Source organism: Crocodylus siamensis, chromosome 2, assembly GCF_052110815.1.
Source record: "Crocodylus siamensis isolate JL-2025a chromosome 2, ASM5211081v1, whole genome shotgun sequence".
Classification (NCBI taxonomy): domain Eukaryota; kingdom Metazoa; phylum Chordata; order Crocodylia; family Crocodylidae; genus Crocodylus; species Crocodylus siamensis.
The window spans coordinates 275,000,153-275,022,257 of record NC_143396.1 but is presented as its reverse complement, the minus strand read 5'-3'; the positions used below and the strand labels follow the sequence as shown (position 1 = coordinate 275,022,257).

At 41.2% G+C, this 22,105-nt stretch overlaps 1 protein-coding gene across 2 annotated transcripts in view; it reads right to left on the bottom strand.

Annotated features, from left to right (window-relative positions):
- The window catches only part of TECPR2 (tectonin beta-propeller repeat containing 2), a 66,842-nt gene that overhangs the window by 18,624 nt on the left and 26,113 nt on the right, over positions 1-22,105 (bottom strand). For both annotated transcript variants that reach the window (XR_016440376.1, XM_090034063.1), the window contains exons 11-17: positions 21,386-21,559; positions 17,658-17,838; positions 16,356-16,497; positions 14,695-14,935; positions 11,748-11,837; positions 9,491-9,724; positions 3,559-3,707 (exon numbers count right to left, since the gene is read on the bottom strand). Coding sequence is in view for 1 of the 2 variants with exons in the window: in XM_090034063.1 (XP_089890189.1) it covers positions 3,559-3,707; positions 9,491-9,724; positions 11,748-11,837; positions 14,695-14,935; positions 16,356-16,497; positions 17,658-17,838; positions 21,386-21,559 (1,211 nt within the window). In the remaining variant the exon portion in view is untranslated. The remainder of the gene's footprint in view (positions 1-3,558; positions 3,708-9,490; positions 9,725-11,747; positions 11,838-14,694; positions 14,936-16,355; positions 16,498-17,657; positions 17,839-21,385; positions 21,560-22,105) is intronic.

Sequence of the window (22,105 nt, the reverse complement as noted above, 5' to 3'; positions counted from 1 at the left end):
CAGGGAGGAGGGGGTGGCGCAGCTGAATGCAGAGTGGCAGCAGCCACCGCATGAGACCTTCCCTCGATCCAAGTGTCTGTCCAGGAAGGTGGCGCCTGCATGGCATGGTACATGGCAGCAATCCAGTCCCACCTGTCCGTGTGTACCCCCTAAGGCCTTCTTAAGTACCCCTGGGAGTACCCATACTCCCAGGGTTGACAACCCTGCCTCAGAGGAACCATCTGTACACAGGTAGAGAACAGTGGGCAGCACAAGCTGCCTCCCACTGCTGCTGAAAGGACACTGTTAGCTATTTAATCTGTCCCTTCCAGCTGAAAAAGCCACCCCTTTCTACAAGAAGCCACCCATCAGGCTCTAATACATCACTCAGGGGATGAATAACTGCCGTGTTATTGGCTGCAACCAACCTGTGGTTTCTTTCTTTATTGCCCTTCCTTCCCCTGCTTCTGTCACCATCATCAGTCCCTTGTAGGAAAGGGAGCTGGCTATGAAACACACACACCCCCTTTTCCAACTCTCCTGCCTGGAATTTACATTTATTCTAGAATGGGAACTTACAAAATTGTCACGCATTTCAAAATAGTCAAAATTTTGTAATGCTGTTATTGTGACTGGAAGAATATGAAAGTCTGGCTGTGATCACAAACCACATTTGGCTTCCCTCAGTAAATTAAAAATAAAATAATTTAAAAACCCACACAAATATATCAGTCATATTTTTGTCATTTTGGTCAACATCATTTAAAACTAGAATTATACAGCAGCAAATTTTTGATATCTCTAAAAGTGACGAACACTACATTGTGTGCAATGCAAATTGCCAATCACATATAGTAAGTTGCTATTTTGGAACATATTTATAGTAATAAAAAAAAACTTACTACAAGATTCAAAACAACACTCACACACAGCAAGTGTAGAGAGAGGTAGCTAGCCATGTTAGTCAATGGTCAAGCAGAAGGCAGACCTAAGTAACCCCTTCTAGGAAAAATGAAAAGCCCCATTTTGAGTAGCTCTGGGATGCCTATAAGTCAAAGTTATAGACACTCCTTGCCTCTGAAAAATTAGGACTTGACTTTCAGGGAAATATATCCTCTTTCATGGTTACAAAGATAAGCTTATACTTGGTTTACATTTTAAAAAGTTATCTGGTGTTGTCTTCCTGGGTCTGCAGCCAGCCAGCTCTACTAACAAAGAGCAACAGAATAAAATTAATCACTCCCTGTTTTAAAGACTGTTAATGAGAACTGTGATACTGTCAGGAATAGTGCCTACTGCGCAGTCCCACTAATGAAACCTGTGAGCAGCAGTAGAAACAAGCACTGGAATTAGTCTTGGAAAAGAAGACCCAAGAAAACTAAAGACTTAAGAGTAGAGAAGAGACTTTACCTTTTCCCTGAGCCCAGAAGGACTCTAGGCAGGTGCAAAGTAAAAGTGACAGCACCCCAACCTCACAGTCATCGAGAAAAGGAAGAAAGGGAGAACACTCCTCCCTTGCAGCAATGCTGCTCCAAATATATCACATGCTTACTAGCCATTTAGCAATACAAACAATGAAGTCTGCAGAAACCAGGAACAGCCGTCTGGTAGAAATACTAGCATATGACTAGCGCCTGGGAGGGGAGATGAACTTCTCACAGTGTTGCCTTGGCAAGTAGCCGTGGGTTTCCATGCTATCATCTTTACATCTGGCTAGCAGTTTTAGTTCTTTGTCTGGAGACATGGTAAAGATCTCAAGCCCAGATTCTATTACATACTTATGAGCAGTTGTGTTACTAAAATAAGAATAAAATATTGTCTGAAGGATGGGAACGCACAATTTACCATATTTACTCAAATATAAGACAACCCTGATAATATTACAAACCTCCAATAATTAGACTCCATATATGGAAATTTTGTACATCAGATATAATTTGCCAGGTATAGAATCTAATTATTGAAGGTTTGCCTTGAATTGACAGCCTCCCATTGCTATAGCAGGGAAAATAAATTTGGGCAGTCAAGAAGCCCCTTTGCCCTCTGACCCCCTCCCCCAACTTCTTCCTCCTCCAGCCCCTTCCCCCTTCCTTACTGTCAGACCTGCTCTCCGTGAGCATATGGAAGTGAGGAATGAATTTTTAAAAAAGATCTTGAAATAAATATAGTTGTAGCAATTTACATACAGTATCTATACACTTAGTTCATCCCTAATCGATACATTTTACCTTTTTGAAACTGCTGCAAGTTTTAGCACAGGTGCTCCATAAAGACACTTTAAACAGCACATTAGCACCTAGTTAGAGAGTACAAACCTTTTTTGCAAAATGTGTGTGTGTATACACACACACACACACACACACACACACACATATATATACATAAACACACACCCATACCTCTATAAACCTGTCTCATGACCGCTATAGCTCACTGCTATGGACAGTCCAAAACACCCCTTTAGAGTTGCACCATCCTCATTCCCATTACAATGACCATATCAAGCACCCATGAACATATTAATCCAAAGCCAAAAGGCTCATGACTGGACCTGGGTGTTCTTGGCATGAGTCCTGGGATCCTCCAAACATTCATATGCAGATGAGGCCACACTAATCATATGCAACAGGCTATGAGATGGGCTGACAGAAGAAGTCTGGGTAAGCTGTTTGGGTCCCCATTTGGTGATGTCTGCCAGATATTTAAGACTGGTAAGGAAACAGGACTCAGTGGAAATGAGAAAGAAAGGCACAGCTCAGATGTGGGAGTGAAGAGGAAGTAAAAATGTGGCTCACTAAGACTTAAAAAAGTTGGCACTGAGGGGGACTACGCTCAATGGGCTCTACCATATGTCTTCTTCAGATGGGGCGCAGTAACCTATCCCTGTGGTAGGTTTCCATCAGCATCTCTGCCTTTTGACCAAGATTGAACATAGTATTTTTGGCACCACAGGAAAGATATCAGGGCTAGCTCTTGCCTTCCTGGTGCCAGCCTGGTATTGCAGTACGTCCAGGTCTTGTGCCAGTTCACTATGGAGAGAACACCTGCCCATTTTTTTTTTTAAGGGCCAAAAAAAGATTCCTATCAGCATGTTTGCCCCACGTGGCTCATGTACTTTACAGTCATCAGTGTCGGCTGCATTTAAATCAACTTCATAGTTGGTTTCCATTACTATGCACACGTTACTATTAGCAGCAGATAGGCAATGTATTTAATGTGGTTTCCTTGTAGGCAAATGTAAGATGAGGGGCTTCCCCTCACCATGTTGATGGGGGTGGGAAGGGAGGAGGAAACCTTGTCTTATATTTGAGTAAATACAGTATGAGTTTTGTAACAATTAACTATTTTTAAATGAGTTAAAATGGGAAGGTAACAGGGCTACTTATGGCTCCTTCTGCCTATCTTTAACAAACTCTAGGTCTTCCTATAGAATTCTTTAACCTACAACTTACAAAGTTTAAATCTATAAATTTTTAGGTCCTCAACTGCCGCCTTCTCAGAATAAAGTGTAGAAATGCTTCCATTTCCAAGCCAAACAGTTAAACACTCTGTTAAAAGAAGCAGCAGTAGATTGTTTACCTGTATAGGTGGTTCAATCATTATCCATGCAGGAAGCATCAAACTCGGGTTGAGAGGTTGAGTTCCTACACGAAAGTAAACACCACCACTGGTATCACAGGCCCAGACATGCTGATTTCCACAGGCCAAGCTGGTCAATTTTACAGCACCTAATAAAGAGAGACTTAATAACTTGGTATTGTCCTCGTTATCCATGTAAATAATTTTCATATTAGAATCTGAAGCTTACTTTTAAGGAAGTAGTTCTAATAAACCAACATATGGAAAGTAATCGGTAGAGTTTATAAATTTTGACATGCAAATGTTTTTCTCTTCTCTAACCATAAAGCAAATTGAGGGACAAATTAAAAATCTGTTTGTAGCATTTGCATTATCTCCTCCCCATTTAAAACAGCCCATTTAATTGTAGCATCCGATAGTATTAGTACTTTAATAAAGCATTGATGTTTTAGCAGAAATATTAGAGAACACTACTACTAAAAATGATTGTCTTTAGTGTGGAGGAAGAAACCATATGAAATGCATATCATTAGTGCCTAGAGAGCCAAACTTCCACATAACCTAAAGTGAACTTTTCTGTTGTTGGTCACACTTACAGAATTTTAATGATCTAGGTCTAAAAATACATGTCGGCAATGAACATGCCAAATGCTAACAGCAAATGTAAAGCGTCTGTAAGAACGCATATGGATTAACATTTCAAGGTTAACATGCTGTCATTATCTAGGCATGACACAAAAATGGGGGGTGGGGAGAAACATATACAGTATTGCAGACTGAAATGAGCTAACTGCTAACTTCAACTCATGCTCCTTCATATTCACTTAAAAATAATATTTTGGCTATTTTGTTATATTTTGATATTTTGCTATGGTTAGAAAAAAAGGCAGTATTATGTTGTGAAAGGCTTAGTAGACAGAAACAGCAAACTAACAATGCAATTAGGCAGCAGACTGAATGTTCTGGTCAGATGCCAAATTAAAGCATCTCATACTAAATCTTACTGGTTTACTAAATGTCCTGAGTGCTGTTTGGGATAACCTGTTATTGGATATAGTGTTCTCTTCTGGGAACTAAAACATGGTAACCAACTCGGTAAAACATCGCTCATGATACTTTTCATTTTCATTAGAAGATGCAACTAATTTTGTAGCTTAAACATTTATAGGATTTATTCGAGTAAAGGCTCCATAATCTAAAACCGGTACTAAAAAAAAAGTGACCCAATGGATATACAGCTCTAACTCTTAGTTTGTCAGTTGTAATAGTGGCTTGATTCATTCATATAAAATTAAGATTATTTAACCATTTTTGCTTCTCATCTTGAATGAAACTCTATTTATTTTACTACAAAGTATGTGAACAAACACACAACTTAAAATTCTGCTACTTGGGGAGAAAGCATATGGAGTACAAACTTCAACAATTGCATCTAAAAGTCTTCTGACACTCATCTACCAACTGACTATTTAAATAAAACTTTGAAGAACAAGGTATATCAGATAGTACCAGTCTTTCCACATGTTATCTCAGCTGTTGAACTGTTTTGATCCAAATAAGCATCAGAGCATTCAGATGGAGTCGCATAACACCTACTCGGCATTGCTGGCATTATTTACGTCTACAGTACAATTTGATATTCCAAAACGTAGTTCTTACGTAAACACTTTCAGCTTTTATTTCTATTGCCTTTACCTTTGGGAAAGGTCATGCTAACTATATTCACCTATAAAAAGAGGAGAGAGAAGTTTCTACGTGTGACTGTTTATTGTTGAATTGCAAAGGTCAATCTGTGTTTAGAAACCTTGACACTGATAGCGTAACCTTAATCAAAGTAATTTACCAGATACTAACTCTCCAGCACATAGTGTGAGGGTTAGAGAACAGTTACACTGGGAAGGTATTAAATATTCCTGTTTATTCTAGAGACATACTCAAGAAGTACTACATTCTACATTTTCTTTTTACACCAGATTTATCAAATTTGAGTTTACTATTTTCCAATCTTTCCTTGAGCAAATAAAGCCCATAGATTTGAAGAGAATGGTTTAGTTATCCCATTTCTTTGGCCACAATACAAACAAACCAATGCCCGATGCTGTAATTCCCCACATGCAGATGCATCACTGAGACTACACAAAGCCCCATTGACTTCAATGTTGCACTCAACCAAAGGAGCAGGGCCAAAAATGGTACCAAAATGATGTAAGATTTTTTTATTCCATTAAGCTGCTGTCTACATTTGACTACTGAACTGTAACTGAATTATTTCTTAGCCTGTACATCCCTAAGCTATATTTACATGTTGTATGTAAAAAATTAATGCTATATTTTAAAAGTGATTCAGATCAGGTGTCCTAGGTATAGTACTTTACAACTAATGTGAACTACATTACCTTACATTTGTTATTTCCTGCAAGGGTTCAGATTAACCAAGTTTTCTGTACAGCTATCTAACATGTATTAAGCTCTGAATTCAAATACTTGAGATCTATCACATGAGCTTCTCTAGTCTCATTAGGAGTTTATACTCCAGAAATGTTTATAATGATCCCCAGACAATGAACTGATCTAAACTGTACAGTCTATCAGGCAAACCTCTATTTCCCTGCCTGGCCCCAGAGCCAGGTTGCTCTCAGACTCCATTAAAGAGATGCAACTGCTCAACAGAGACCTGACACTTGTTACTAACCTCCCTGGTCTCTGGATCTATAAGGTTTGGTCCCAGTGGGCCACAGAAGACCTAGATACTAGGGCTGTGCAAAGCTTTGGTAGCCGATTCAGCTCAGAGGAGATTTGACCTGATTTGGAGACCAAATCTCCAAATCCAAATTGAACTGGGAGACCAATTAAAAGCTCCGAATCAATTCAAAGCATCCAAATCAAAAAGATTTGGCTACTTTGGAGATTCAACCATAGACTAAACAGGCAGCTGACACAGATGCCAGCAGCTGGTAAGTCTGTTGGGGGTGGGGGAGGGGGGACGGAAGTGGCATGTGGGAGAGAGGGATTGGGACAAGTGGCCCAGCTAAGGCAGAAGGGTGGGTTACTTGGGAAGGGGGTGGGGGGCACGGGATGCGAGTGCGGCTTGCTCCAGGTGGAAGGGGCAAGCGGCAGCAATGCAGGGTCCTTGCAGGCACAGCAGTGTGGCGAGTGGGGGCTACACCCTGCTGCTGCCCAGAGCGAGCTGCACCTGCATCAATCCCCACACCAGCTGAGCAAGTGGCAGCAGGGCAAAGCCCCCACTCTAAGCGCTACTGCGCCTGAATCCCATGCTGGCTGGCAAACAGCAGCAGCACCCAACCCCCCACACCAGCTGGGTACAGTCCCCACTCCCAATGCTGACGTGGGTACGGCAGCGCTGGCAGCAGAGTCTATGCCCTGCTGCCTCCAGGAGTGAGCCGCGCCTGCATCGTGCCTCCCCTGGCTCGGCCGGGTAGGGGATGGCGCTGGGCAGGGCAGCCATGGGGGCTTCTCCCACCAGGGCAGAGGCAGGTACAGCTGGAGAAGCCATGGGAGACCCTGCAGACCGTGCCTGCCTTTCCCCAGCCAACCTGCATCTCCGAATCAGGGCCAGATCTCTGACTGATTTGGCCAAATGGAATGGGGACAGTGATTCAAATCACCAAATTGAATCACTGTCCTCCAAATCAGCTGAATCTGAATCCAATACTTCCCTATCTGCACAGGCCTACTAGATACCTCAAGTGAGAAATGTATCAAAACTGCTACACAGCAGCATGGCTAGTGGAGAAAGCATTAGACAGGTGCTGAAGAACCTGAATTCTCAGCTCTGCCACTCATGTGCTGGATGACAGTAGGCAGGTTGCTTCAGCTCTCAATTCCAGTATTTCTCCATGTTCTAGCTTTAAAACTGAAATCTAATGGAATGAGATTTCTTCTGACCTTAACATGCAAGCAAGTTACTTTAAGAAAATACCAACTTTGTACCATAAGACTATTATATATAGGGGGTGTCACTGGTGACATGTAGGGGATGCATGTGGATTGGCAGTGCACCCCCTGAGAGTGGCCACTGCTGACACTGCCTGCGGGTGGTCACCCCTCACCATTTCCCTGCTCGCTGCCGCTACTGCTGTGGCCACCTGAGGAAGCTCCCTGCTCACCGCTGCCACGCCCCCACCACAGACACTGCCACTACTGCCTGCAGGTAGTTGCCATGCACCCCCCCTCAGGAGGCACATGACGTTTACGGGGGTGGGGAGTCTATTACATATACTTCCCTAGTCCAAGGATAGCTAAATGATTCTGCTCAAACTTAAAAAAACAACAAAAAAAACCTCTCGTCTAAGACCAAATGTAAAAAATGTCATCTTAGAAGGCAAAAAAAGAAAAATAAAGAGCTACTTTGGAAATAGTATTAAGAGTAAGCTTTAGTTAACTTTCTAATTATGTTATCCAGCCATAAATCATCTGATTTGCCACAATGTGGAAACTACCTGAATAGCATATAACATTAAAAGGAAGGACAGGTGGTGAAACAACATACCAACTGAGATGGTCAAAGAAATGCACATGGGTACAATATAACACGTACTTATAATTGTATAGATTTGATACAATTAGTATATGTCTATATTCTAATATAATAAAAGGCTTAGTCTGTCTCTAACGCTTCTGGCCAACTGTGCATGCGCCACTGACAGGTGGCCATTGGCTGGGTGGCCTGGGCTGCACGGGCCCAAGCTTGTGCCACTGCCAGGGAAGTTTGGCAGTGGGAAATATGCCCTGACCCTCCAAGCAGCGGGGCTTCTCCGCATCGGCCTCCTTGCCTGAGGGTGAAGTGGGGGGAATCAGTGGCAGTGCCTCCCAGAACAGCTGGCAGGGAGGGGGAGCTGGCTGGTAGGGAGGGAGGGGAGTGGGGAGGCAGGTGGATGCAGGCCAGGTGGACCCAAAGCAGCAGGGGAGGGGTGAGGGAGGTCGAATCTGAAGCAGCTGGGGGCGTGGGGGGGGTGCAGGGTATATAAAATAAGCACCTCCCATCTCATATAAAAACAGCTAAGTACAATGAATATCTTAATAGCCATAACTGGTCAAGGAGTTTGGTTGTGGGCATCAGCTTGATAAATACAAGTTCAGCAACTTCTTTGCCTATGCAGGGGCATTAGTTAAGTATGAACTTGACAAGACAGTAAGTATGGACAAACTATTGAACTGGAGTGAATTAATGGGGCAGGGACTTACTGCAGAGCAGCTGATGCACAGCAACTGTCTGCCCTGTGATGGAAATAGGGCTAAGGAGCTGCAGCTTAGTTTTCAACTTACTACAAGATAAGGGCAAGCAGATGTGCAACTACAGCATGTCAACTGTTCCATGGTAAGTCCCTGCCTGTTAGCTTGCTGCAATTTGTTGTCTATACCCAGTTTTCCTTGAAGGGCTCCCACCTAAGAAGTGACTACAGAGCACTGCATCATAATATAGGCAGAGCAGAGACACCCAAGTTAGCTGAGCTCCCAGAAGCAGTATAGCCACAGTGTTACATCCACATTAATTTACCCTGAGAAACTCATTAACTTGAACAGAACACTGCATTACCCAACTATCCTGCTTCTGACAGGCAAGCTAACTTGTTCTGAGGTAGACACTGCACTGCATTATATAGTGCAGCCCTACTCAAAGACAACAGAGGAACTTTGAAGGCTCTCATTCACATGTAACATTGTGGGACACCACAGTTAATGCTGCTTCCTCACAAAAGGCTCTCTGCAGCATGCCTTCTATTCTAAAGCCCTGGCATTTTCTGATGTACTGAAAATTTCAAAATTATAAGGAGACTGCAATCAGTTTGAAGTTGTATCAAATCCAAGGAATCTTATATTTTTAAATCAGAACTTACAAAGCAAAAACCAAAGTGAAGAAGAACATTTTTTTCCTCTGCTGAAAAATAAGTTAGATCAACAAAAGCCATACCTAGCTGAGCAAGGTCCAGTTTTGTCCAATGCATCCCGGTTGGACAACTTGGTGATAGTGTTCTGATAAATACGCGTCCCAGAGTATCCAAACCCCATATGGCATCCTGGCAGGCAGAATAATACATCGTTTCAGCATCAGGTGGTAGTTGCACTGTAGAAGGATGGAACTGAGGATTCTGATCACTGACACAAAACAGATCCTTGTTGCTCTGGCAAAGCCACAGAAAGCTGCCTATAGAAAGGATATTTATGTTATTAAAATAGCTTCTAATCCAGTCTCTGAAAGTTTACATAAGAGTCGTGTTCGGTCATTAAGGGCCTGTTGTACTTAAAAAATAAACCAGGGTTTTGCAACACATTCTTGGGCAAGATTTTCTAACCTAAAAGCCTGGATTTAAGGTCTTACATCCATATTTAAGCACCCCAAATAAACAGGCTGATTTTACTGAGGGGTAAAATGTTACACATCTGAGGATGAGTTTGACCAGTGTGAGGTTTTTGTACTGTTCTCTTCTGTTGAATGGAATCATCCCCTCAAATTCCATTCCTGCTTTGTTCACTGTACACTACATATTTTTGCCAGCATGGCTATGTTTGATCAGGAACACTAGGCAGCAAGATTTCTGACCAATATTCTATGAAGGCAAATGCCTGTACATTCACATACTCTGGCATAAAACCATTTTGCTGGTATCACTCCATTATGCTAGAAATACTGTGCTGATACAACATGCTAGCATAACTCTCTTAGCTTAGACTTTGCCCCAGTGTGAAAATCTCCCCATTACCATCATTTATTTTCTCTAAAAAACCTGGTAACATGAACTTTGGCTTAGTCTTTGCCTATACTGGAGTTTGGCCCAGATGCAAACCACTAGTGCGAATGCTTAGTATAGACAATGTCAGCCTTGACACATACCATGGCAGCTCACCATGATTTCAAAGAGAGGTAAAATGCAAGTCACAGTTACCCTGTCTACCCAAGGTTGGTCACTAGTGGTTAGAAATGGAGCATATCACCACTGCAGACAAAGCCTTAAGCAGTTTGAAAATATTACAGTGTTCAGAGTATCATCCCTCTGCCTAATAGTACCTTGGACAGGTTACCTTAAAATGGATGAAAGCAGGGGAAGTTTACATCTAGAGAAAATAAAATAACCTACTATTCCCCCCACCCTCCAAAAGACTTTTAATTTCCAACAGGGATGGGAGGGGAAAAGGAGGGCTTGATGAAGTAGGAGGTATGAGTTCTATTCCCAAGTCGAACATAGATGCACTGAAATGCTGCCCCTGTCTCTATTTCTCCTTCTGCAAAACAGAGATAAAATATTCCCTTAATTTACAAAGCTTCTAGTCTTTTTCAAATGCCAGGCTTAAAAACAAACTAATTTTTTTTAATGTCATCCAACTTTTTTTTTAAATGTCATTCTGCAATGATAAAAAATAATCTCCTTCCAGAGAGCTTTATTTACTCCAACAACTTGACAGGCCACGCTGCCCTCTCTCTTCCCTTCCATTCTAAAAGCACTTTTTTCAATTAATGAGACACTGTAGAACCTAACTGTCCCCACTTTCAGCAGTAAGAGGAATATATTAGAATCTTAATATTGAATTTGGCATCAGAAAAGGTAACTGATACAAGAACAGGTCTACTTAACTACAAAGGACTGATAAACAAATATATAGATGAAGTCCCCCTCATCTTTATCCATTCAGGTACCTCAGTCCATTTTGGAAAACCATCTGGCACTACAATGTATTCTAGTCTATTGTGGCAGCACAGGAAATAAAGAAAAAATGATTAATACAGGATCTCTTGGACCCTCAGCTTGAGTTTTGCTAATAAAACCCCATCTTTGCAAACAGCCTCTTTTACTCCTTAGGCACTGAAGACTACTATGTTACTTTGTTTTTCCCCTCTCAACATGAGCTGCTTGGTACCACTCCAACTGATGGACGTACAGTCCCCACAAAAGCTTATTAAATGGACCAGTCAGTAAGGCTGCTTAAAAGCCAATACATACACTTTTCTCTCAAGGCCATTCTATTGAAGGCTTATCATGGCTTAACTTCAGTAATATGCAAAGGAGTTTCCAGCTGCTCCAAATATCTGGGATTCCCACATACCAAAATGGGCAGAAACAAATCTGGAATAATTTACCTTCATGCAATCTGTTAGATTCATCTGAGATATCCATCCCACCACATAAAGTCAATTTACTTAAAATATAAACCCGTACTGCAGATTGACTAACCTTCTTTAGTTGGAGCTGTGGAAGCCAATACAAAAACCCACTTCGTGGCAGAAGCAGTACCACGAGGCACAATATTATTCCAATATGTGCCTGAAAAAGAAAGCAGAGTAGCATCAGTATTGCGATGCTTCAACAACTCCAGTTTTGACCAAAATAAAAACAACACAAAAAAAAAACTTTCAATGGAATATACTTTCAACAGTTCAAGGATTTGCAGTTATAAGCCAGAATTAAATGTTGGCCACAGCAAGACTGGCTATTGACTAGAATAAAGACAAATATCCTAAAAACAAATGACATATAATATCAGAATCCAGTAGTTTCGGTGGATCTCACTACACTCGTATGTTTGAGAGACCATTTCTCTTTCTAATGAATATATTTTAATGGATTTAAATGAATTTACCGTCACTATACGTTTATGGTATGTAACATAAAAACAACTCACATATCAATATATGGAAAATATCATGCTAAGTCAGGGACTTTTAGTTTTATGTTCGACTGTCTGGCAACTCAACATTTGTGAATTATCGTACTAAATGTATAGCCTACAAAAACTATAATTAAGGATTCAGATCATACCTGTTGCTTGTCAGTTGTTTTTCTCTGTTTCAGTTGAGGAATCTCTTTGTTACTAGCCTATTTGAAATTATTAAAAATAGGTCATCTTTTGCTCTGAGCCCTAACAACTTTGACTGAATACTAATTACTGAAGACTCATTCCTGGCATTCATGTAGCCTTTGAGAGTAAGGCTCTTTCATCAAATGGAAATTTCACACCATTTATAAAACTTTCTACCCTTCCTGGCACATTACTATCACAAAATTTATCTGGTTAACAGTACTGCTCACATGTTAGTCTTCTGAAAAACAAAGTCCCCAAACATTTACACTTCTGCAGCAACTCCATCAGGTGATACTTGACTATTTATGAACAACAGCTTTTGTTGCAAAGATACTACTGGTTTTCCAGTCAGACAAAAACAATGTTAGGATGTTTTTGCTTTTAGTTGCTAGTGTAAAATAACAGTAACCCCAAAGTCAGAACTAAACTATCATGTGCACAACCTTAAAAGACTACTCGATTAGACAAACTTTGCACCAGCAGCTAACACTTTATCAATATGAAAATCTCTTTATTTTTTTAATATATATTAAGAGTTTCTATCTAATTCAGTATTTGAATCACAGTCATCAAGTCTACTATTAAAATGTAATCTAATGACATGCTCACTGAAAAGAAACCAAAGCCTTTCTGACATATGTCTGATGTAAATACCAGACTCTATATAATCCTCTTGTGTCATCTAATAAGAGAGATTCTTAAAGGAAAGTCCAATCTTGCATTTTTTGGCTACTAATACGTTTTTTGCCATAGAGGACTCCAAGGTAAACTTTTTTTGAGAGTAAGATGACAGCTTCTGCACCCACACATTTAAAAAATGTTTAAAGAAAAATTCCATCAAAACATAAGAAACAGTCTGTCTCTCTCTCTCAGCAGCCACTACCAAGTCTAGTGGAAATAAGGCTGTCAACCAATTAAACAGTGTAATCGTGATTAGTTGCATGATTAAAAAAATTAGTCACAATTAATCACGATTTTAATCACACAGCTAAAAACTTTAAATTATGTGCAGAAAAACTCAAAATGATACCAAATTATGTAGGTATTTTGTATGGTTGGGACTGGGTGTGTGGGAGGGAATTTGGGAAGGTGTAGGGGGCTGTGTGTGTGTGGGGTTTGGAGCCCAGGGAGGGGGAACCCCCACATGTCCTGGCAGGATGCCGGGTACTGTTGAGTCAGGAGTGAGAGACAGCAGCAGGGCTGGGGGGGGCTGTGGCTTGGGAGTGAGGGGCAGGGGTAGGGCACGGGCATATCACTGCCCCCCACTACAATTATATTACACCCCACACAAGTATCCTTTTTTTCGAAGCTAGAAATATGATAACTCTGCAGGAATGCAGCCTGGCAGCATATAGAGCAGCACCCAGCTGTGTGTCCTCCTCTCCCCACCTTCCTGCTGCACCCATCCACAGCCCGTGCCTAGGCTACCTTGTGGCTCCTCTGCACTACCACTGCTGCCCTGCTGGGCGGCCCGAAGGCAGTGGTCACAGCAGTAGAGAAGAGCCCAGGTGTGGGTTCCAAAACCATGTGCGCGATTAATGCATTTAAAAAATTGCTCACGTTAATGGCAATTAATCGACACCCCTAAGTAGAATCCTTTGCAAAATTACTGTTTAGGCATTGCTCTTGTTCTGGGTCCTTCAAAAGGCGGGAAGTCCTTAGAACAGTACATTTTACAGAACAACTCAAGTTAATACCAAGACAGCTGAAAAATCATAGGGGCCACATGAAATAAGGACTGAGTAAATTGGAAGATTGGTAGACCAATTTGGTTACAAGCTATGCTAGACAGACGGATTAAAAGCCAGTAAACATTACATCTTACCATGTATACCTTATGAGATAAATGCCAAGTAGTAGACACGGTCTTCATTTTTGTAGACCCAGTTTCTAAAGTGTATACTGCTTTGATCATTTGCATTAACTGCACCACCTAAGTAATCATGGGCCAGGATCCCATTGTGTTAAGCACTGCATACCGTGGACTGAAACTCCTAGCTTAAATAAGAAAGAGGAGGCTATGTTGAATGGAGGCATTATCCCCCACACTGCTGAAACACTAACAGGATCCTACTGAAATATGCAAAACTTGTTTTTCTACAATATTACTTTTACTCAGAACTAATGTTGAGGCAGCATCTCTCAGCACTCTTTGTAACCCCTTTCTCTTCTATAAAATAGAGGCACTTATAGCTTGGTTCTTAAATCAGCAGCAGGCAGGCCTTACTATGGGTATATTTTGTGGGGAAAAGAAATTGCAGTCGGATTTTAAAAAAATCCAAAACAAACAAACTCAACAAGGTGTAAAAATGCACCCACCTACAAGACTGCCCTTTGCAACATGAAACTCATTTTTGCCTGAAGAAATCCAAACACCACTGCTGTTGACTCCAAGGAGACTGGGCTGACACTGCAGCTGCTGTGACCAAAAAGCCATTCGAAGTTTGTCCGCCACTTTCTCTACCGGCACCTGCGCTGCTGTTGCCACTGTTTGCGTTGCCTGGATTATCGTCTGGAACAAGCCGCACTGGTCAAACACTACATAATCTGTAATGCTCACCTAGAAGAAAAATGTTACAGACAATCACTTACAGTGGAAATGAGCTGCAGTCTTTCAAGAAAAGATCCCCCCACAACTCTTTCTGAACAGAAGTCTCAAGAACAACAGCTGACATTTCTCCAACCATATGAGGGAAAAAGACTCCAGTTTTAGTTCTCCTGGGCTTTGATGATTTAATATTTAAAACGCTTTGCTTATGAAACAAGAGTCAAACATGGAACAATTAACTGCTTCCTATATAAAAGTATCTCCAGGAATTGCTTTGCATTTTTATGCTCTTGGACTGTTGCACTGGAAACTCCTTTATTCTGGGAAATGGTCAGAGAAAATTTTAAAAAAGCATCTCTCTTCTCCCCTGCAGCTGTCTTCAGGTGTGATGATGAGAAGGCGGACCTTAGTTAGTTTCCCCAAAACACGGAGGGCCACGTAACTCAGGTAGCAAGGTCTGTTTTGACACTGAGTTGCTTGTGCTTGGGCAAGTATGTTTTGAATCCTCTTTTCTGGACCTATAGTGAAAGGGCTATTTGTTCAAGCTTTGATGGACAGAATTACAATGCCACTGGGGCATCTTAAAAAATAAAAAAGAGGCAACAGTGATTCATGTTATAATAAGAACAGCAAAAGGGAAACAATGTATTCACAATATTAAGGCTCATCTCATAGCCATGCTAAATTACTCAGCTCTGACACAAGTTTGTATGTGTATACAGTATAAGGCAGGAGAAGCTGAACTTCCTGATCTTTTAACTGCAAATCAAAATCTTGGCATGGCCAAAAGTAGCCAGACACAAAGTGTTCAAGATGCTCGCGTCCAGGGTCAATAACCTGCATGCAATGCAGCAGTTCAAATAATCTGTTGCTAAATGATTGTCTTCAGAAGCTGTTTTTAAACTCAGATCCATAGCTTCCAAGCTGCTGTTTGACCATCTATAGTACCAGGTATCAAACCACCCAGAAAGGATCCACTCCAAAGAAGATGGGGGGGAAGGAGGTGCAGTGGGGAAAGAGAGGTCAAAGGAAATAAGTCTGTGAACAAAACAGTCAAGGATTAGATCCTATGCTTAGTCACTGGTGTGAGCCAGAAAAGTGCCTCCTGTGGCTGAAGGAAACAGCCCCATGTGGTTCACAGGAACTTAGATTAGGTGGAAGGAAGTGGCCCTGTTGTATAATTGTTTGTTTAAATTTACAGAAGAGAACTTCCCTGCAACAAATCCATTTCACTCTGAATAAAACTGGATTGTGTTTTAATCCTTTTGGGACCAGACTTAACTAAAAAGTGTCTTCACAGCTGGAGTCCAGGTGAATTAAAACTACTTGTAAAAGGCCAAGCAATTATTTCTTGGTGTTTTCTAGTACAAGCCCGATAGAAAAATATACCCCAGGAAAGATGGAATTTACTGAAAGCTGAAGTAGCGCCTACTTGCCACCAGTGATCATCATCTCCTTGTGGTTTCTTTGAAACCACACCAGTTCTGAACCACAGATTTCCATGGATGTCCAAAGTCCATAACGTCTGCTGATCTCCAAGAGTTATACACACTGGCTCCAAAGCTTGCATCTCACTGCAAATGCAAAAAGAGAAGCGATTATATATTTATATATATTTATATATAAACACACACAGAGTACAATCTGCCTGAAAAAATAGGATTCCAGAAAGGAGTCCTACAACAACCAGAGCACTTTAGAGTATCTCCATATGACACTACTAGTTTACAAATACAATGCAGCCCTTTCAACAAGTTTATTTATCCAATAACTTAAAGTTTGTACAGTTAGAAATCATTCTTAATGGAAAAAACTGCAGCTATTTATTTCATTGAAACACTTGTTAAAATTCAATCTCATAAGTTTATTCTTTCTTGCTGTTCTAGTTAGGATGGGTAGAATACAGACACTATAATCTGGAAATGGATATGACTACAGAATTAGGACAGAAACTGACCTTGATGATAAAAGCTTCCTGTAGAAGCCAACCATTTTTCCAATGTCAAAGAAAACAAATTGCTGTAAGGACCGTTTTGCAATAAAAAAGTTAAACTGGCAATTCCTCCCTGAAACTTTTCATAAACCAAATACAATGGACAACTTCAAGACTAATGTTACAATATTTAATGAATGGAAATGAAATAGTATTGATGTATGCAATAGCAGACATTTTCCCCTACGCTTAACAAGCTAACAATCAGGATGCAACAATTTTCAAGATATTATTAAAAAGCAGCAAGCAACAATCTGATAATAAAACTAAAAGCCAGAATTATGGACAGACCAGAAAACTAACAGGCTACTCAGACCAACAATAGATTTGTGACTGGTAGGTCCAGCACTATCTGACTACTTCTACTCCTGTCAGCAACTGACTAAGAAAAATGGACATATATGTGTTTTTAAAAATTAGATTATTAAATATCTGAAGAGCCAAAAAGGGGGGGGGCAGGGAGAAGGGAAATAGCTACGGTAGCCTGAATGAATGGAACAAACTGTATTTAATACAAACAACACAGTGCTTTTTCTACCCATTAATTGTGATAAAAGTATAATGGAATAAAATGTACTGAAGAAAAAATTGGTAACCCAAAGATTATACTTTAGATGCAAAATGCTCTAAAATAAGAGATGAAAAGTTAAATTAATATACAACGAAATATCTACCAATTCCAACATAAAAGTGCAATTTTTGTTATTCTGATTAAACGCTGACCAACTACCATTTCATTACCTGATAATATCACATTTCCACTGTTCGCCTTCAGGACAGAAGCTACTCACTCCCTCTCTATAAAGAAGTGCCCGCTGTTCAGTTAATGCCCACACTACATTGTTTCTTGAGGTAATCTGAGATAGGGGATAGGGGCAATCCACCTTTACCGCTCTAGCACAAGGACGATCCACGCTTAGGCCTGCAAATGCAACAAAAAGAAGAACAGGTGTTTGTAACTGGACTATGAGGTATAATCAGAAAAAGAGCAGAAAGAGGGAAAAAAGTCTAAGAAGCCTATGAACATTTTTTTTTATTCTCAATGTACTGCTTTCTCTATGAGCTATACTTTTACTTTACTGTAGCAGAGTTCAACCTATACTTAAAGTTCTTGGAGAATCCAGAGCTTTCCTCCCTTGATTTCTGTTCCTGCCCTGCCTCTAGTGGCACCATCTGGTATCTCAGTTTAGAAAGATATGACACCCATACCAGATGTGACTATAAATTAAGAAGGAAGAGAAACTACTTGTGTTATGTAAGACTTTAGGAAATTATGGTATGCATTTAAGCACACACCCATTTCTTCAGATTATAAGAGAAGAGAAGAGAAGGCTGAGGGGGGATTTGGTGACTGTCTATAAACGCACTGGGGGGACCAGAAGGGTTTGGGAGAGACACTGTTTCCCGTAGCGCCCCCTGGCATGACAAGGAACATTGGACCCAAATTATTAAAGAGCAGATTTAGATTAGACATCTGCAAGAACTACTTCACAGTTAGGGCGGCTAGGAGCTGGAACCAACTTCCTAGGGAAGTGGTGCTGGCTCCTACCCTGGGGATCTTTAAGAAGAGGCTTGATGACTACCTGGCTGGACTCATTTGAGTCCAGTCTTTTCTCCCGCCCAGGCGGGGGGTCGGACTTGAAGATCTACAAGGTCCCTTCTGACCCGACTTCTATGATTCTATGATATACTTTCTTCTACACAATTGTACCCAAAATGGGATCTGCAGGCACTCAAGTGGATGGTCAAGAAATAAATAATTTTTTACTGCAAGTTTCTAAAACAAAAAGGAGCAGAACAGGACTAGGATGGTCTGGGGATACTGAAAAGAAGCTGTAGCAGCCAACTTCTAATTTTGGGGAACATACTGTGAGTGCAGAAGCTAGCTGGGATGCTGGAAGTACTGAAGGAATATTTCTTAATCCATCCATGGAAAACACATACACTGAAGATTTAATTTTGGTTTCTAAATTAGTATATAAATTCCAAAGATGACAGAATGTAAGATGATATAATCAAATTAATCTTTGGCAGGAGAGGAAAAGTTTGATCCAGAATCCCATACAGTTCTTAGCCTGAAGAATCAAATTCCTTTTTTTATCATTGTTAGCATCACTGCTGAGTAACAACTCATGACCTTGAACAAGTTACTTGATTTCTTAGCAACTAATCAACTTTATTAAAAATTGAATCTAAAAGCAGGGCACCCATGAAAATATACTATGCATCTGAGTTCAAGTTAAACCATTATAAATAAATATATTGTAATTTAAATATAAATACACAACAGTGAATACTGCTGTTATTATATCTAAATGAAGAAATAATCACACAGAATATGGCCTATCAGAAGTGCAGAACAAGCAGATCTTTGACAGCCATTCTGAAATCTTGTCCTCCCTTGGCTACTGAAATTCCATCCTCCTATGCTGTTTTTTTCTCCCTCTCATCATTCATTTAGCATTTCCTTAATAGGATCCTCTTCACCCCCCGAACTTTCTGTAAGAGTTCCGCAAATCCTCAGTTGTCTTCTCTTCTATCCACACCTCATCTCTGGATAATCTCACTGGCATACACAAATGTAGTCACCATGACTAGACAGATGACCCACAGATCTACTTCTCCACTCCAAAAGGATCTCGTGTCCGAACTAAAATTTTAGCCTGTGTCTCCACTATCTTTTCCTGAACAGATCATCTTTATTTGTAGCCCAGCTGGGGTAGTAAATCCTTATCCCACATCCCACCTGCTATCTCCTCTCTGTTAGGTGGATGCCATCACCAGCACCTTCCTCCCAAGCACTCAGGCCCAGAACCTGAGTATCATCATAGACTCTATACTTTTTCTACTTACTTACATACAGATTTTGTCTGAACCTGGCAGATTATTTCTGTGTCATATCTAAGAGTCAGTGTTTCCTCTCCAGCCGTACCTGAAAAACTGTCACCCTGCTTCATCGTCTAGCTCAATGTACCATATTTACCTGAATCTAAGATGATTTCAAATTCAAAACAACGTCCCCCCAGTAATTAGATTCTATGGAATTATGTTCCATAGAACATGGAACATTGATAAATTGGACAGGCATCTGGCTGGGATCATCTGACCCAGCGCTCTTTCCTGCCTAGGCAGGGGGTCAGACTCGATGATCTGTTGAGGTCTCTTCTGACCCTAGCATCTATGAAACTATGAAATTTGTTAGATTCTGTATTTGGAAAATTATAATTATTAAAAGGCACATCTTAAATTAATCTCCCCCACTGCTACAACACAGAAAACAGTGGCAGGGAGGATAGGCACCCTGACCCCTGCCATTTGCTCATTTGTACCCCTCCACAGTGCCTGTAACCCCTATCACCTCCCCACTGTGCTTGCCCCCTCCATGCCTGTGACCCCGCTCCCACCACTTACTGTCAGTTGGGGCTCCAGCCCCATTTCAGCCTGGGGCATGAAGCACAGCCCAGCCACACACCAGTGGTTGCAGCAGCAGCAGCACCCCAGTCCTGGGACATCCAGGTGGTAAGCTAGCAAAGGCAGGGGAGGGAGGAAGCAGGCAGTCACTGCATCTCCAACTTCAGCCTGACCCAGGCTAAGGGCCTGAAGCAGAGTCACAGCAGCCACCTGCCCCCCAACCTTGTACCTGAATTCAAGAGGAAGGCTCCCTGCCACCACGTTGAATGGGGAGAAAACCCTGCTCTGGAGTCAAGTAAATATGCTAAAAATCTTTCCTCTGACATTACTGAATGCAAACTAGCCCACACACTTCCATTCAGAATGCTGGTGCAAAGATTCTTCAACTGGTTTACTCTGGCCATAACACTCCTCTTCAGGGCATTTTTCCAACTTCCTTATCATAAATACAAACCTCACCCCACCCCACCTGTTGTCTCGCATCCACTGTCAAAAGGTTGATTCTTACCTCAGCAGACCCACTTGTTAAATTTTCCAACAACCTTCATGCTTTCTCCCATGGGTCCCCTCACACTTGGGAAGAACTCCCTAAAAACATTCCTAAAGCTATCTTATTATCTTCTTTCAAAACCCTCCTTAACACTCTTTGTCCAGAGGCCTACAAAAAAAGATTTGACAGTGGTCAGGCCATTAGTGTGCTCAAACAGTGGCCTAACAGGTTACCCATCATGGCACTGTTTCCTAGTCTTTCTGTCAGCCTTGCTTTATTGTTAAGTTTCACACAATTAGAGGCAAGGCCAATCTTTTTGGTCCCTCTGTGAAACACAATGGAGTCCTGGTCTAGAGTTCCAGTAACATGAACAATGTTTTTGCAGCTTCTGCTGCAACATCGCACAACTGATTCCAAGTCTCAAGCCAAAGGAGCTCTCTCTGCCTGCACAAAAAAAAGTTTTACTCTGAATTCATATAATGGTTTAATCAACTCAGGTTCATTCAGTAGGACTACATTTTTCTGATTCTCACATACAAAAGGGAAGGGCAACAGTTAATTCTGGTACCTGTTTGCAGATATAGATCTCCATTAGTTCTGATAATCCAGGCAGTGTCATCACTTAAAGCTACAAAGACGGCCTGAGGTAAAGCTTCATACCAATGGCGCTTTCCTTTTATGGTTACTTTTCCACAAGCAAAGGCCTTATTAGTTTTCTGTTCAATCTTCCAGAGGAGAGCTCCTGTAGAAGTCATAAAACAAACACAACAATGGGCAAACAAAAGTACTAAACACGGATTGTGCAAGGAACAAAACAGGTGTCAGACATAAATAAGCCAGCAGTGTTAACAAAGGCTGCAAACAGACATTGCCTTTGTGGCACTGCAATAATTTTTTAGGGCAGCATAAAGGAAAAGTACAGATATCCATACCTTTTATCATGTTACAAATACCCAAATTTGTGGCCGTGACAAAAAGTAATAAAAATGTGTTTGTTTTAGGGTGGGAGAGTATGGGCAGCCCAAAGCTCCCAGGACTTCAAGGTCTCAATTCGGCGATTCCCCTACAGCAGAGCCCTGGGAGCACCTGCCTTGGTTTTTCTGTTTGCAGAGGTGCCCTTGACATCAGAATCACCAGGCACACTTTTGTAAGAGAGGAGCCCCGGATTTCCCTGCTTGCAAAGGCACACCTGGAGATTCCAGTGTGGGACTCACCTCTGCAAAATGGGAAAACCTCAGGTTTCCCAGCTTGCAGAGGCACACCTAGGGAATCCCCAGGCATGACTCTG